The 14,940-nt window shown below is 40.3% G+C and overlaps 1 protein-coding gene across 3 annotated transcripts; it reads right to left on the bottom strand.

Annotated features, from left to right (window-relative positions):
- Positions 1 to 14,321, bottom strand: TBPL1 (TATA-box binding protein like 1). Of its 3 annotated transcripts, none has more exons than XM_054629086.2 (7): positions 14,120 to 14,321; positions 8,243 to 8,429; positions 7,533 to 7,615; positions 6,600 to 6,663; positions 4,765 to 4,868; positions 4,572 to 4,666; positions 1 to 1,689 (listed from the first exon to the last, which is right to left on the bottom strand). In XM_054629086.2, exons 2-7 carry the CDS (start codon positions 8,375 to 8,377, stop codon positions 1,619 to 1,621), a joined length of 552 nt encoding a protein of 183 aa, XP_054485061.1. In that variant the 5' UTR covers positions 8,378 to 8,429; positions 14,120 to 14,321; the 3' UTR covers positions 1 to 1,618. The 3 variants fall into 3 exon arrangements, with proteins under 3 accessions (XP_054485061.1, XP_054485063.1, XP_054485062.1); XM_054629088.2 differs by lacking the exon at positions 14,120 to 14,321 and adding an exon at positions 13,971 to 14,113; XM_054629087.2 differs by lacking the exon at positions 14,120 to 14,321 and adding an exon at positions 13,511 to 13,834.
- Between the last annotated feature and the right edge of the window lie 619 nt (positions 14,322 to 14,940).

Genomic DNA, 14,940 nt, shown 5'->3' with positions numbered 1-14,940 from the left:
TACATTTATACATATTTATTGTATCTTTTTAAAAGTAGCATTTGCAGTTACTTTTAAGCATTCACCTCTCTTCTGCTTCAAATGTGCACTTACTGAGAGAAACATCTACTGGCTTCCAAGTCCAAGATTAATACTAATAATAATACATGCCAGAATCAAGCTTCACTGCTTGTTGGCAGCTCCTGTCATCAAAACAGTATACAGTAAGAAGAGTGTAGAAAAGGTCTGTGTTAATTTTTCAGCAATAGGCTGGGGCTGGATTAGAGTGACCACAACATCTTCTCCAGTTGAAGCACAACAATTTTCCTGAAGTTCACATTTAAAATTTTTCTTTTGCATTGAGTAGGTGGACAAGGCAGTTGTTTTTTCTACAGTAGCTTCATAAGTTGATAACGTAATTAAGCTATCAGACAGCGTCCAAGGGCGGGCTGCAAGGATGGTGAAGGGTCTGGAGGGGAAGCCTTATGAAGGGCTGAGGTCACTTGGTTTGTTCAGCTTGGAGGAGAGGAGACTGAGGAGAGACCTCATTGTGGTCTTCAGCATCCTCACGAGGGGAAGCAGAAGGGCAGGTACCGATCTCTTCACTCTCGTGGCCAGTGAGAGGACTTGAGGAAACAGCGTGAAGCTGACTCAGAGGAGCTTTAGGACAGGTATCAGGAAAAAGCTTTTCACCCAGAGGGTGAAAACAGGCTCCCCAGGGAAGTAGTGACAGCACCAGCCTGACAGAGTTCAAGAAGCATTTGGACACTGCTCTCAGGCACAGGGTGTGACTCTTGGGGTGTCATGCACAGGGCCAGGAGTTGGACTCGGTGATCCTGATGGCTCCCTTCCAACTCAGCATATTCTACGATTCATCTACAGGAAAACACTTGGTGTAGACCTTTATATTTAGAAATGTCTTCTCTTCATGTAACAACAAGAAAATACTTGAAGTCTGGCATGTAGTTAAGAGAACTGGGAACAAACCAAATTTCATCCTCAGATAAACATACGTAACTACTATAGATTTCAATCTAGCCCAAGCACAAAGTTTTACACATACTACAAACAGAAACAGAAGGTATCAGCAAAAGACTATTCTTACATTGTTTCAAATTAATTTGCAACTATACAATTTTAATTGTAATATAAAAAGGGAAGGAATATAACAGAACAGGTATGAAGAGAAATATTTTCCAAACTTTTATTTGTGCACATTCATCAGGTGAAAAAGATAACTTTTACAGCTTCTTTGGTGCCCAATATTCAGCATACAAAAATGTAAAAGACTATTCACAAATAAAACACAAGCTCAAGCTAAAAAAAAAATGTCTTAAAGGTAGTGCACATCGTGACAGCTTTGCTTATGAATACACAGAAATTACTGCAAAAATAAATAGAATGTCTTTTTAAAAGCAGCAATTTCGTATCTTGTAAACTTCCGTTTTTACAATACAGCACTGTTAAGAGTAAAATCCAAAAGAACTGGAGTCTATACTGTGGCCATGAGCAAGTAAAAGAGTCTGTATTCCTCTGCTATGGTTGGTCCAGTTTTCCTTTTTGCTTTTAGTCCAATGTGCAGCAGTCTTTGAAGGTGCTCGGTTAGGGAACCTAACCATCAAGTGGTGAATTACAAAATTTATTTCCTGCTTTCAAACACGAATGGATAAATCTGTTCCACAGCACTGGCAACAGCCTTTACGTTTGGCCCTAAGACACAGTTTAAAAGAAAAAAAGGCGGTAGGAAGAGAAAATTCAGGGAATCAGAAATTAAAATAACAACAGTACCTTTAAAAAAACCTTAATATTATTAGCAATCACAACTTCATACCACAGACAATAACAAGTTCTCCCCCATTTCTCCTAACTTAACAGATTTTCTCTGATCGCTTTTCATGTGAAAGTCTTTTCTTGTAAATCTGCAAGATGTTCTACATTTGTCAATGGATAGATTACAGTTAAATAATACTGTCATTTAATTTCATAACAACTTGGCTGATTTTCAATTTACTGGCTTAAACAGCCCAGAGAAGAGGCTGAGTGGCAGAGGTAAATTAGTTCTTTTACTTATGGTAATCTTCTAAGAATTTGTATTTCTTCAAGCCTAGCCACTTTTCACTCTTGCTTTAAAAACCTACCAACAAAAGCTACTGTTAAATAATGCTGGATTTAACTGAAGTACATTTCAAGCAAGGTTATTATAGGTTTGAAAATTAGAGACTATTACTTTCTATCCCAGGTTTTGCAAATAGCTTCATCACTGATCTCACGACAAAACCTGCAAGCCAGGGAATGGTTTTATCATCTCAGGATGAAGCATAAGAAGGTTATCTAACATAATCTGTGAGTATCCAGGCAAAGAAAATGAAAAATGACCTAGCAATGCTTGCTGGTAGTACCAGGCCACTTTAGCCAATGAAAAATTAAGATTGCAAATAAGTGAGCAGTAACATCCTGGAAGATATTAATTCTGAATAGAAGATTGGTGATGCAGGTAAAGGAGAACAGCAATTTCTCACATGCTTTGATGAGTAGGAATGCAGGGTTTTTGTAACCCCACTTTAGACTTCAAAAGTTTCTTCCAAGTATAGAGAACTGTTCAAAATTACTCCCAAAAACAACTTAAGCATAAGTTACTTAAGTAATTATTGGTTTACGTGCTCAGTCAGAAAGCAAATGGACAAGAATAGGATTCTTCCTTTCAAACTGGTTGAGTGAAACACCCAGATAAAACAAGCCTAGTGAAAGGTATCTGTCTTCTGGGTAGATACTGCACCCTCCTTAAACTTGGCTGCTATTAGAAAAGAGAGTTCTCAGGAAAGGAGAAGCCTTCAAATAGTGAGAATATGAGTAGGCAAATAGTTCCAGCAAAAAAAATACTATTCTCTCTAAGGCTGAAGAGATATAAAAACTGGATCATCATTCTAGGGCATATAAAAGAAGGAAAGAACATACCAAAACAACACAATCCCCCTAAACAACCCCCTCATTTTTCATTTTGGAGTCAAAGAAACAATACTTCTTTCTATTACATGCTAGTGATTTTTACTATCTTTCATGAAAGTAACAAAATCTTTTTATACTTGTCTCATGAAAAGAACTCACCTTCCTGGGTTTTTTGTAACATTTCTAATTATGTATCTCAAAATTCTCTAAGGCAGAGGTATACAAGTACTAGTACTACAGAAACATGAATCTTTAAAGGAAACTTCATCTGAGCACACTTGAGAAGGAGTGCACTATGGCTGAAAAGTAATTTAAGTCATTTTTAGGATAAGAAGCATAAGACTCAGAACATTTTTTTCCTCTAGAAGAGGCAAAGCAGAAACCTAGAAAATCAACAGAGGTCTGAGTTAATTTTTCAAACTCACTGCAACAACTAAACTAGAAGTATGCAAAACTTCTATGTTTACCATATTTACCTTCCTATTTGAAAGGAAAATTTCTAAAAATATGGAAGTGATTCTGTAAGCAATGAAGTAATAAGAATATTACAGAGAAGCTGAATCTCATTAGGGGGCTGACAAGACATGCTGAGAGCTTTTTATTACTGCAGTGATACTGCTTCTTATTTATTTTAAATTTAGTTTCTAGTTTTGGCTAGACCAGTTGCACTGTTCCAAACATATACTGGAATCTTGAAGTACTTTTTAGTCCTTCATTTTTAGATTACCGAATCTGATGGAAGTTTGTCTTCTTTAGAAAACACTGCTTCCAATATCTTGTGGTTAATGTTCTGCATAGGGATAGGCATTTGAATTAAGATGTGAAAATAAAAGAAATCCTTACTCAGCTTCTGAACCAGCAGCTGAGCTCTAACAACTGCAAGACATAATTCCTGCAAACGTGATACGAAATGGTTTTTTTTGTTTTGGATCATTTTAACATGTATTGTCTGAAAAAATGACTTCTTGTACCTGGACACTGGTGGGGGACATCTCACAAACAAACAGAAAAGAGAATGAAAAATGAAAATGATGAAGAGAGAAGAAAAAATTGCTGGCCTCTCCAAGACACAGAACAACCATGTCTCGATTACATGGGAAAAATCACTGATGCCTGTGATTCAGTGGTTGTTCTCTTAGCTGAGCTTTAAAAGACAAGAGCACAAGTCTGAAGAACTGTAAATTATTGGTCCGCTTCATTTATGCTACACTATACAAAGTGCTATACTATCCTATGAGTTTCCATAAATCTGCAATTTGGAAATATGTATTTATGGAAGGGATGTTAATGCTAAATGCAGTGTAGTTAACATCTCTACAAATGGAAGAAAAAAAGGAAGAAAATTCAAATATTTAAATAAACAATAATTACCTGCATTCTTAAGTGCTACCTTACTTTTGGTTTCATTAATAAAACAGACTGGGTACATTCAGTCTAACTAATTTTTTGAACCTACAATAATAACACTTTCTCTCCAACTCTTCTGGCACTTTCACTCAAAAACAAACAAGGTGCTAGCACAGGGAAACTAAATCCTTTCAACATATTTGTTTGACTGTTTTAAAAATCTTGTTTTCCCAAACCTACTGGCTCTAAAGTTAAATATTCCCAACAAGTTAAATATTTATTTTTTGACATTAAAATACCTGTAACTGTGATACTGCCTGTGGAAAAAATCTGTAAGGTAGCTCTGAGAGATTTTATTCTGTAACACACGGCAGGATGAAGTTCTGGTTCATAACTAGAAAACAAAATGAAAAGTAAAAAAGAGAGATCTAGAACTGAAAAATAAAACTTAAGAAGTAGTCCAGGACTAAAATTCTTTAAAATCCTACGTACCTCGCATGAGGTCTGTTATTCTTCGTAAATTCTGGCAATCTTATCTCAAAGGGCATGTTGCACACTGCTAAAACATTCACAACTTTAAAATCTGTGAAAATTACCTTTTCAAAAGAGACAGGAAAAAAAGACATTAGAATTTACACCAAGTCAGATGCATGGGTTGCAAAAAAAAAAAAAAAAAAAAAAAAAGACAAGGCTACTACCTAGAATATTTTGATGGGTCAAAATTAGAATCTTGAGACTGATGCTTTTCTAATAGGCATCTAAGAGTACTTAATGGACTCAGAACATTTACATTATCCTTCTGTGGTGAAGTAACTGCTGAACTAGATACCTCACAGCTGTATCATGGTCACTACAGCAGTATGGTTATAGTACAGTTTACGGATGAGATACAGAAACAACTCAAACTGATGTACTAAACACCTCCCCACTGAAAATAAACTAAATTTAACAGCTCATGGAACATCATAGTAAGCAGAGAAAATGCTTAAATATTGTTGCAAACTTCTCTAATGCCTTGTTGCTAAATACCATTTGTATTAAAGCTAAGAATAAGAAAAAAGGTGACAACTTTTGCTTTAATGTCCAGTGGCGAGTAGAGCAAACTGGTTTTCTACTCTGTAACTTTCTGAAACCCAACCCAAACTATTTGAATAACTTTCAGTTATTCTCTACCACAGACCCTTTAGATGACAACAAAATAGCCAACAGACAACTGCCATACGAAGAAACCGCAGGTTTCTTGCTGACAGGTCAGTGTTGGCAATGTCACTGGGGACACTTTTGCTCATTTTCTGAGGTTGCCTAAACTTTAAATGGCCGCTCTTCTTCAATCTACACTTAGAAATATAGTTGGAAAGATAGTTAGAAAGAAGCAACTTAGCCTTAAGTCAACTTAATCTTCAAAATACAAACTGCTCACTTTATGACAAAACTTGGTGTATCCACCCTGGAAGTACTGTGCACTTCACTGACTTAACATTCCATTCCAACTTTAAAGGGCTGGGTTCAAAGTACACATTTGTGACAGTAGGAGTGTCACACTTTTGCTGGGGTCTGATGCAGCATTACCAGCATAGGCTGCCACCACTGCCTTGATGTACTATAATCAAAAGTAGTCTTTCCCTGGAAATGACAGCTGCTGTGTCTGTTTAATTGTCTGTCCCTAAATTGAATCTGTGTTTAAAGAGCACAACAGACTATCAGGAAGTTTTAGAGCACCAAGTTGTGTAATTTTAAGTGGTTCATGTTGCTGTTTTTCAATCCTTACTATGAAATGCAAGTGGTGTTTCTGACTGGCAATGTTAACCCAAACCCAGATAAAAGAGGGTGTTTCCTGTCCTAAGCATTTTATTTGGCATATTTCCAGCTGTGCAACATGACAGTGCAGGAGCACTTTTCTCCCTTCCTCTTTAGTTTAAGAAGCTCAAACTTGCCTTTATTCAGATGGCAATGTATCTGCTATTCCATTAGAAATGAGTGACAATTATGTTCAAATTACAGTTAAGTTTCAGCATTTTCCAAATAAATCTTTTGAGACATAGTACATTCTATCTAAGACACATCTGTTCATATATTAAACAAATTTTGTAGTTCATTATCCAGTGAAGAAGCACTGCTCTGAGCTGCCAAACAAAACTCAAATCCACAAAACAAAACAGCTTCTCTTTAACCAGCATCTGGAAAATGTATTCCTACACAAAAGGGCCATTTGAGCGAAAACACATTAACTGCTAAATCATTATGCTCCCTCTTCTTTGTTTCTTTCTAAAAAAAAACAAACTACCAGCACTGCTTGAGTCATGCAAGTCCTTTTTCATCAGAATTACCTGAAAACCTAGTTTCTGTAGACTACGAGCTAGTCGTCTGGCACCAAATTTAGCTTCTTCTTCACTATAAAGGAGAAAAAAAAGAATCTAGCATTAGCAGAAATAGAGTATATAGTTGTGCACACACACACACACCACTACTCAGACTACAAGATGAACCATTATATAATGTAGCACATCAACCATGATCCCATGGACAGCCTTCACTTCATCCTACATTTTAACTAGACAGACTTTCATGCCCTATTTGCAGAGTATCTTGGCACTTGGCTCAAGCTGAAGTGAGAGACATGTTTTAATCACACATGGTTTTAAGCACCCTTAACAGATAAATAAGATCATGGGTAGCCTGGAGTTAACAGCCGGAACAATCCTCTTTAATTTTGGAACAGAGATCATACACAGAAAGTATGCAAATTTACTCTTTTACCTTGACTTATCCTTACTTTGAAATGCAGACATATATTAAAGGAATTCAGTTCTTAAGAGTTTAGTGAGTGTCAGATGTCTCTGAACTGAGTTTGCTTTTGCTTCTTTTCAGTCCCTCAACACTGTAAAACTTGATTAAATTCAGGTGGGTTTTTTTTTTAAAATAAAGAGATATCCTCAGGAAAGGTCATCCCTTCCCAAGTCTCAACTTCTAGCTAAACACACAGAATTCTTAAAGGCTTCTCAAATCTCTTTAGGATTTTCTTAACAAGGCAGTTTTCCCTGCTGTTCTCCCAAGAAGGCTAAACTGATGCTGTTTAAGATTTCAACACTATCTGACACAAACACTTCACATAGAAAACTTCCTCCCAAATCTAGGATCTACATGTGATCCAGTGTGAACCAATTTAAGTAGCAGCCAGAACTACCTCTTCTTCATTTATAATGTTGTATTTTAAAATACACTAGGATTTAGAGGTAGAAAAAGAATCTTCATGAACTCACCTTGTGGCTCCTGTGCAAATAACTTTTCCTGAGGACCAAATTGTGGCCGTAATCCTAGGTTTCCTAAGCTTCATTAAAACCTTCTAAAAAAGAAAAGTAGAAAAATTGGAAACTAGCAGCAATTAAATTTCATACCAGAAAAAAAAATACCTGTTACCCAAATCAACTAAAGTTACACTAAAACTCCCTTTAGTTTTGATAGGCTTGAACTGCTCCTTCATCTCTTTCAGTACTTAAAAAGCCTAGGTCCTGAGAAGAGCAAAATAAGCATGAAATAGCCAATGATTCAGTGTACACAGAATAGATAAAATGAAGGTATTTTTCACTGAATAAAAAGCTGAAAACTACAACCACCATGCTGATTTTTTCTTATTACAATGATTTTACATTGCTGACTCTGTATCATGATATATTTTCTTGACACAGTTATCAAATTTTGGGAGGCAAAACAGACCCTGAGGTCTAAGAGGTCTCATCACATACCTTGTACCCAATATTCACCTCACCAAGTGCTGTCTCCTGAGACAGCATTTCATCACTCCCATTTCTGTACAGTAATGTATTAGTAACTAAATACCTACAGCAAGCAAAATAGAGAAAGAAAATTCTGCTTTTCTTTATCCACCATACACAGGTGTTAGCAGAAGAATGTTTAGCTGAAGGAACATTTCTAAAAACAGATAATTAAGGTTTAATGCTGAATCTCTTACCCCAACATCACGCTTGTATATCACATTTGCTCCCTCTAATGCAATCTTCCTCAAGTTTAAATGACATCTTGTTCTAAAAACACACACTACATTTGTGATTAAAATGTCCAGTGCAACATCACTGTCTGCATCCATTGGGGTGATTTACAACTCAATTTTCCCACCAGCTCACCACGAAGATCACATCCTGAGAAGGAAAAATGATAAAATTAAACATACCAATAGAAAATTGCCTGTTAATGCCATTGTATACATTTGCCCCTTAAAAAAGACAAGAAGCAGAAGACACGACATTCTGACTAATTTAACAATGTGAGGGGAGGGGGAGGTCTGCATCCTTTGTGCTCTAAAATAGGAGGTAACTTGTTCAAAGCCATGTTGCCAGACTTAACAGAAATGAAGTGCATAGACACACATATATAAGAGTATTTTAAATTGCCAGTTAAATATGTTACAATTCTTACTAAGCATATTAAGACACTGTAAAGATTACTGAAACTTCTTCCATAGCTCCAGTGGATAATCTTTCCTCAGCTCATTTGAGGATGTCATTAGACACCTCAGGAAAATACACTTCTCTGACTGCTGAAGTTGATAATTCTGAACAGTTTGACATTTGTGTTGGAATGGATAAGCCTATGAATAACTTTGAACTAACACCGGTTACACAAACTGCAGTCTGTAGACAGCCTGCTACCACAGCTTTCCCATCTTCATCCAGCACTCTTGGCCTATCTCTCCCAATAATAGCTCAAAGTAAATTACACAAAATGTCCTGGTGGCAGCAGCAGCCTGGGCTGACTGTCTGCACTGCCCACAGGAAGGCATTGTACAGGCAGAGTGAGATGGAATGCTCCTGAGGAAAAGCACAGGTAACTGTGAAGGCATGGGATGGCCACCCAGTGCACGCACTGCCAACCCAAGGCACCCAGGAAGCATCCATGCTCAAAGACAGCACTCCTCACACACACCTCACTGGGAAAGAGAATCCTAACTCCAGCAGCTGGGCTACCACTCATCCCAGCCCAAGAACACCCGACATCTCTTCTGGAACCATACAAAGCCAAGACAGCAAGCATCTCAAATAGATCTCAGGTGAAGAAATGAGATGGGACAAGAGCAAGATCACTGGTATACAGTGAAAAGGACTTACATAAATATTTTAGCAATATTTCATTCAAAATAAATAAAAAGGAAAGCAAAGAAAAAAAACCTGTCACGTATGCGAAATGCTCCACATGGTCACTGCCATGGAAGAAGCAGGACACTGTGCATCAAGAACAATAACATACCTAACAGACTGTGATGTATTTATATCACTTTAAATGTTTTGGCCTTATGTTCTATATTAAAAATCTTCAAGATACAACATTAATGCTATTATCAGTATTTTCATCTGACTTTGCCTTCCTAAACATCATGACATAGTCTATAATGGAGAACTCAAGCTGCACCTTTGACTACCACTCACTGACAACAGAGAAGTAACAAACTACACGGCAGATGTGCACAACGTACTGCGTCAGCTGCTGTGGTGGCTCCTGCTTACACTCTGCAGCTTGTTCCCTGCTGAAAGAATTATTCTGTAATTGTTGGCTTGTCCAATATAAGAAAAGGCAAGATGGATGATAATACAGAAAAGAGATGAATAAACAGCAAGAAGAAAACATAAAAACCAAAGGTTATGTGTGGGGGTGGAGGGAATGCAGGCAAAGAAGAGAACAAACAGTAACTAATTAGTACTCCCAGATCCCTTTATTAATCTTTTTTATTGAACCAAAAATTACATGAATCCTCAAAGTCAGAAATTACTTATCCCATCTGGTTTTGATGGACTACTACAGATTGGGAAAGTAATTTACGGCACCAGATCCAAAGATAGCACATGTGCAGATTTTGAATGGCATGCAGGCAGGGCCAGCACGGAGCTGGAACCCGTGGCATCTTCAGAGAGGCATTTGTTTTCCACCCTGGCTCCGACTCCTGGCTCTTACTGGAACCCAGGAAAGATTGTCAACAAGATACCTCCAATTATCAGCATCTCCCAATTATCAGCGAGGATCTGCTGGCACACTCGGCTTCCATCTACATTCTGAAAGAACATCAGAGCTGTGCATAACACCACCGAAAGGTTGCTAACATCCAAGCAAACCATAGTATTGTATGATAAAGTCCCCATAAAACATGGCTTATCTTCAAAAGAACCAGGGAGAAAAGTCACATGCTCATTCAGAACAAAGGAAAAAGTGCTTGCAAAGAGAGGAAAATTACAATTTAAAAGGAAACGATCTATTATTAAGGCAAAAAGGCAGCTGTGGAGCTGTCAGTAAGGATGTTTTCAGCAATTACAATGTATCTTGGTTAGAAGTACAATCTACTTGCATAGATATTAAGACGAGAAAAATTACACAGATTACAGTGGTGTGCCTCCATTTTAATTAGCCACGTTCTGAAAGCTCAAGACAACAGATACTAAGGGAAGGGCTTTTTAATTTCAACTTCTATATATGATGTCAATGATTTTGAACACACCCATTCCTACTAAGCATACAAATACACCGTTAAAACTCTTCCAAGGCATGGTTTGGAAAGATTGGGTAAATCAAAATGTTTCTAGGCTTGGATACTTGCGATCAAGCAGTAAGTAAGCATTAACATATCACAGTCTTTGATTTAAATATTCATTTTAATGCCTCATACCTTACTTACAAAAAAGGAAAAGAAATCTACAGAGAAGATGTCCTGTTACCTTTCTTTTGGAAGCCTTAAATAACTTTAAATTCAGAGGAACCATGAGAACAAAAGCAACTTAAACTTTCCTAAAAAATACAAATACATGGACTACATTAAAAAAAAACAACTGAAGAACGTATTTGCGAAAAAGGTCTAACAACGTCCAAGAAAGAAAGATCTTGCTCTTATTACACGTATCTCCAGAAAGCATGACCAGCTGGAACATTCTGATCCTTCTCTTTCCCAGCTGTCTCTTGTACTCTCTGCTATTCATACACACCACCGTAGCACTGACTGTTATTTCCCAAAACCTGAATTTCTGCATTTCCATATCTTTTTGCAAAATGGGGAAAATAGTGTTCCTTACTTATAAGCCTATTTATATTCCATACTTATGCAGTTACACTAGCAGAACAGAGAGGTTGAGTAGAAACCAAACATCAGGTTCTTTCCAGTTCTGGATTTGCAAGTGCTTAAGTTGAGCTCAGTTTAGGTTTTGTTGATTAATTTTGCCCTTTGAAGGTTCTCTCATCTGAACTGTAGAATTTTGGCAGTCTAAATCTCATTTCTAAAATTATGCTTTGCCAGCTAACACTAATTTAATAATAGGCTAAATTTGAAAATAATTTGTCTAAATGTGCAGCATTTCTTTTAGATTATGTACTTCATTTGACTTTCCCCAACACAAGAAACTAGCTAACTTTGATTTCAAATTGTTTTGCACCAGCTTAACACAATCTATCCCGACAGAGGAAACAAGCTGAAATATCTCTCTGCAGAAATTTGCATTATTTTGTTTTATCAGAGAAATTTTAGAGGATTGTTCTTTCTTTTCAACATAGATTTCAGGGATATATCTGAAAAATTACCTTAAGAGGAAAAAAAAAAAGGAAAAAAAAAGTAGCTAGATTAATCATGATAACACAAAAATAAAAACAACAACAGAAGCTAATGCAAGGATATTTGACACTGTAATGTATCCTACTCTGAAACTAGAGAAACTCCACAGAATTAGAAATACTTTGGAGGGAGGAATGAACACTCAAGTTCTTAAAGCATTACCTCTACATCCACTGTTAGAATCATAGACATACTATTTTAGATACTCTATAAACACACGTGAAGACAAAACACCCTGCACGGAAACCTTACAATCTTAAAAAAGCCAGCAGTCTGTCTTCAGAAAGTTTCAAACCAACCACAGCACCATCATCAAAGAAAAAGGAAAGGCACTTGGGATGGGGTATATAAACAAAGTATTATTTTAAGCTCTTGACTAGCTTTGATCCAAGAAACTCAGAGCTATAAAGGTAGATGGGGGATATCTAACAATGGTTATGTTAATGTCAGAACAGTTTAATAAACACCTTTTTCACCATCAGCCTAAGTATAAGCAACTTTTACTGGTTATTTTTAACCTTTCTCCAAAGCAGTTCACAAACTGACCAACTCCATAAAGAATTCCAACAGCCTAGCTGAAGGGATATTGGTCACTACTGTGTCAGTTGACATTTGTCAAACTAATGCCTGAAAGGCATCTTTGAAGAAGTTAACATGAACCTCTAGAGGACGTTTCCATATGAGAATGGAGAATAAATAAAGCCTCCCAGGAATGGGGAGAGATGATTACATCCTTCCACTGAAGATGTACTTTTAAAGATTTGTGTTCAGCCCCTCAGGAAACAGGTCCATATGGAATGCCAGAGGTGACACTCTGAAATCTGCTGGAATTCTTAGGCACACTAAGATCACAGTGGCTGGTGAATGACTCCCTGAAAACAAGAGCAACATAGTTACTATTGTCTGTGCAGAACATTCTCTGCTCCAAACAACTTTCTTAGTTCCAGCCACTGAGCTAGTTGTGCATGCTTTTACTTTCTGTTACAATGGCAAGGTAAACTGTGCCTAAAGCAAAAGGCCATCTTGAAGCTACTGTTCGTTCTCACCTTTCAAGATTTGTAGAGTCATGACTATTGATATTTTGGGGGAGAAAATTTTCAAATACGTGCAAAGCCAGCATCTAAGCAAGGATTTGTTCCATTAGATCCATGCAGAGAGTGATAATACCAGCTATATCATAAGCAAGTAGGACATCAATCCTGCTCTTGGATAAGCCCACTGCATCTCCGTAGGGTCGTCCAACACAAATCCATTTGCAAGAATAAAACCAAAGAGTATATAGAGCAAGACAAGAAAGCGTATTTTAAATAATTCATTACACGCCATTTTCCTCAAATCTTTCTCTCACCAAAAGGTCCATTCATATTCAAAACAAGATGCATTTGAACTCAAGTTTGTGCCATCTTTCCCTTAAAACATCCAGGAGTACCTGACTGCCAAGCATTAAGAAGAATCCTTTTGGTCCTTATAATATGTGGAAAATCATCGTAAGTACGACAGAAGTCCGAACCAACAAGTTCGGTGGCCATTCCAACATGATTAAACGTCGTAAGAAAAGTAAAAATGTTTAGCTGTAACAAAATATTTTAAGGCAACGGGTAAGCCTCTCACCCCCTCCCAGTCAAACATTTTTACCATTTGCGCGTCCCAGCTGAAGAAGCACGAGTACCCTTCCTATTCCCGCTGCTGGGAACCCCACTCAAAGCCCTACATGCGCCAGCGTCACAACGCTCTGGTCAACAACTATTCCTTCTCCCCTCTCAACCCCGGCCCGAAACTTCTGCGGCCAGCACGGCACAAACAAAGCGCAGGCAGCAAGGCGGCCTGGCCACGCCGAGCTCCGCCGCTCGGCAGCGCCGGCTTGTGCGGGCATCGGCCGCCGCAGGGCACGGGGCCGCCACAAAGCCCTCGGGGCCGGGCGGGCCGGCCGGGAACGGGCCGTTCCCCCGCAGGATGCCCTGCCCCTTCCTCCCTCTCCCTGCCCCGGCGGCCCCGGCCACGCACGCCCCGCTGCCCCGGGCGCGATCGGCACCGCGGCGGGAGGCACCGGCAGGGCCGCGGCGAGGCGGGGGAGGCCCCGCGCCGCCTCCCTCACCTCGGCCGGGCAGGGGCGGCGGCGGAGAGGGACGGGACGCGGGGGCTCAACGGCGGCGGCGGCTGCGGCCGGGCCCGCGGACCCGAGACAGCGGCGAGGGGGAGGAGGAGGAGGAGGAGCGCGGCCCGTCGGCGGGCGGCGGCCGTTACCGTGCGGGCGGGCGGCGGTCGGGGCGGGGCGGGGTAGGGCAGGGCGCAGCGCGGTGCCGGTCAGTGAGTGCCGGTCGCCCGGCGGCGTTCCGGGTGCTGGGCCGACTCCCCGCGACAATAAACATCCCCCAGCGCCGCGGGCATAGACGCGGCGCGGCTAGAGCGGCCGCCGGAAGTGGCGGCGGCGGGAGGGAGGGAGGGAGGAGGGGACGGAGGGGGCCGCGCTTGCAGCGCTTCCGCTGTCGTCCGCCGCCCCCGGAGTCACCGTACGCCCCGGCCGGGCCCGCCGCTCCGCACGGAATCACAGAGCGGGGCATGTCTGACGGGACCACAGCGGGTCTTCCGGTCCGACCTCCCTGCTCAAGCAGGGTTGTTCAGAGCACATGGCACAGAACTGGGTCCGGGCGGTTCTTGAGTATCTCCGGTGAGGGAGACTCCACAACGTCTCTGGACAAGCTGTTCCAGAGCGCGATCAGCCGCACAGTAAAGTTCTTCCTCATGTTCAGCTGGAACTTCCTGTGCATCAGTTTCTGCCATTGTCTCGTGTCCTAGAGCTTGTAGAACTGATAACAGGCTTCGGCTCGGCCACGTCCGAGGCAGCGCCTTTGCCAGCGGAGCCGCTGGAGAGCTGATGTACATTTCAGCTCGGGCGCTGTGAACACTCGTGGCACGCACCCGGCATTTCTGTGGGGCGCTGGCCTTGGCACCCTTCAGCTTGCTGCAGCCCCCTTGGTCTCTGGCCTGGCCGCTGCACACACACACACACTGACTGAACCGAGCGGTCAGCCTTGCTCTGACAGGAGCCAGCAGGCAGCGGGGCT

This window comes from Agelaius phoeniceus, chromosome 3 (assembly GCF_051311805.1).
Source record: "Agelaius phoeniceus isolate bAgePho1 chromosome 3, bAgePho1.hap1, whole genome shotgun sequence".
Lineage (NCBI taxonomy): Eukaryota > Metazoa > Chordata > Aves > Passeriformes > Icteridae > Agelaius > Agelaius phoeniceus.
Note: the sequence above shows the minus strand (reverse complement) of the source record. Positions and strands in the feature narration are given on the sequence as shown.

What these genes read in the sequence shown, in the direction of transcription:
- TBPL1 (XM_054629086.2), bottom strand. Translation starts at nt 8,377, where the DNA reads ATGGATGCAGACAGTGATGTTGCACTGGACATTTTAATCACAAATGTA. An exon ending in TATACAAGCGTGATGTTGGG is followed by an intron (nt 7,616 to 8,242) that starts GTAAGAGATTCA and finishes TTTCTTTTTTAG; the next exon opens with AAGGTTTTAATGAAGCTTAG. An exon ending in AGGCAGTATCACAGTTACAG is followed by an intron (nt 1,690 to 4,571) that starts GTATTTTAATGT and finishes ACTGTGTCTTAG; the next exon opens with GGCCAAACGTAAAGGCTGTT.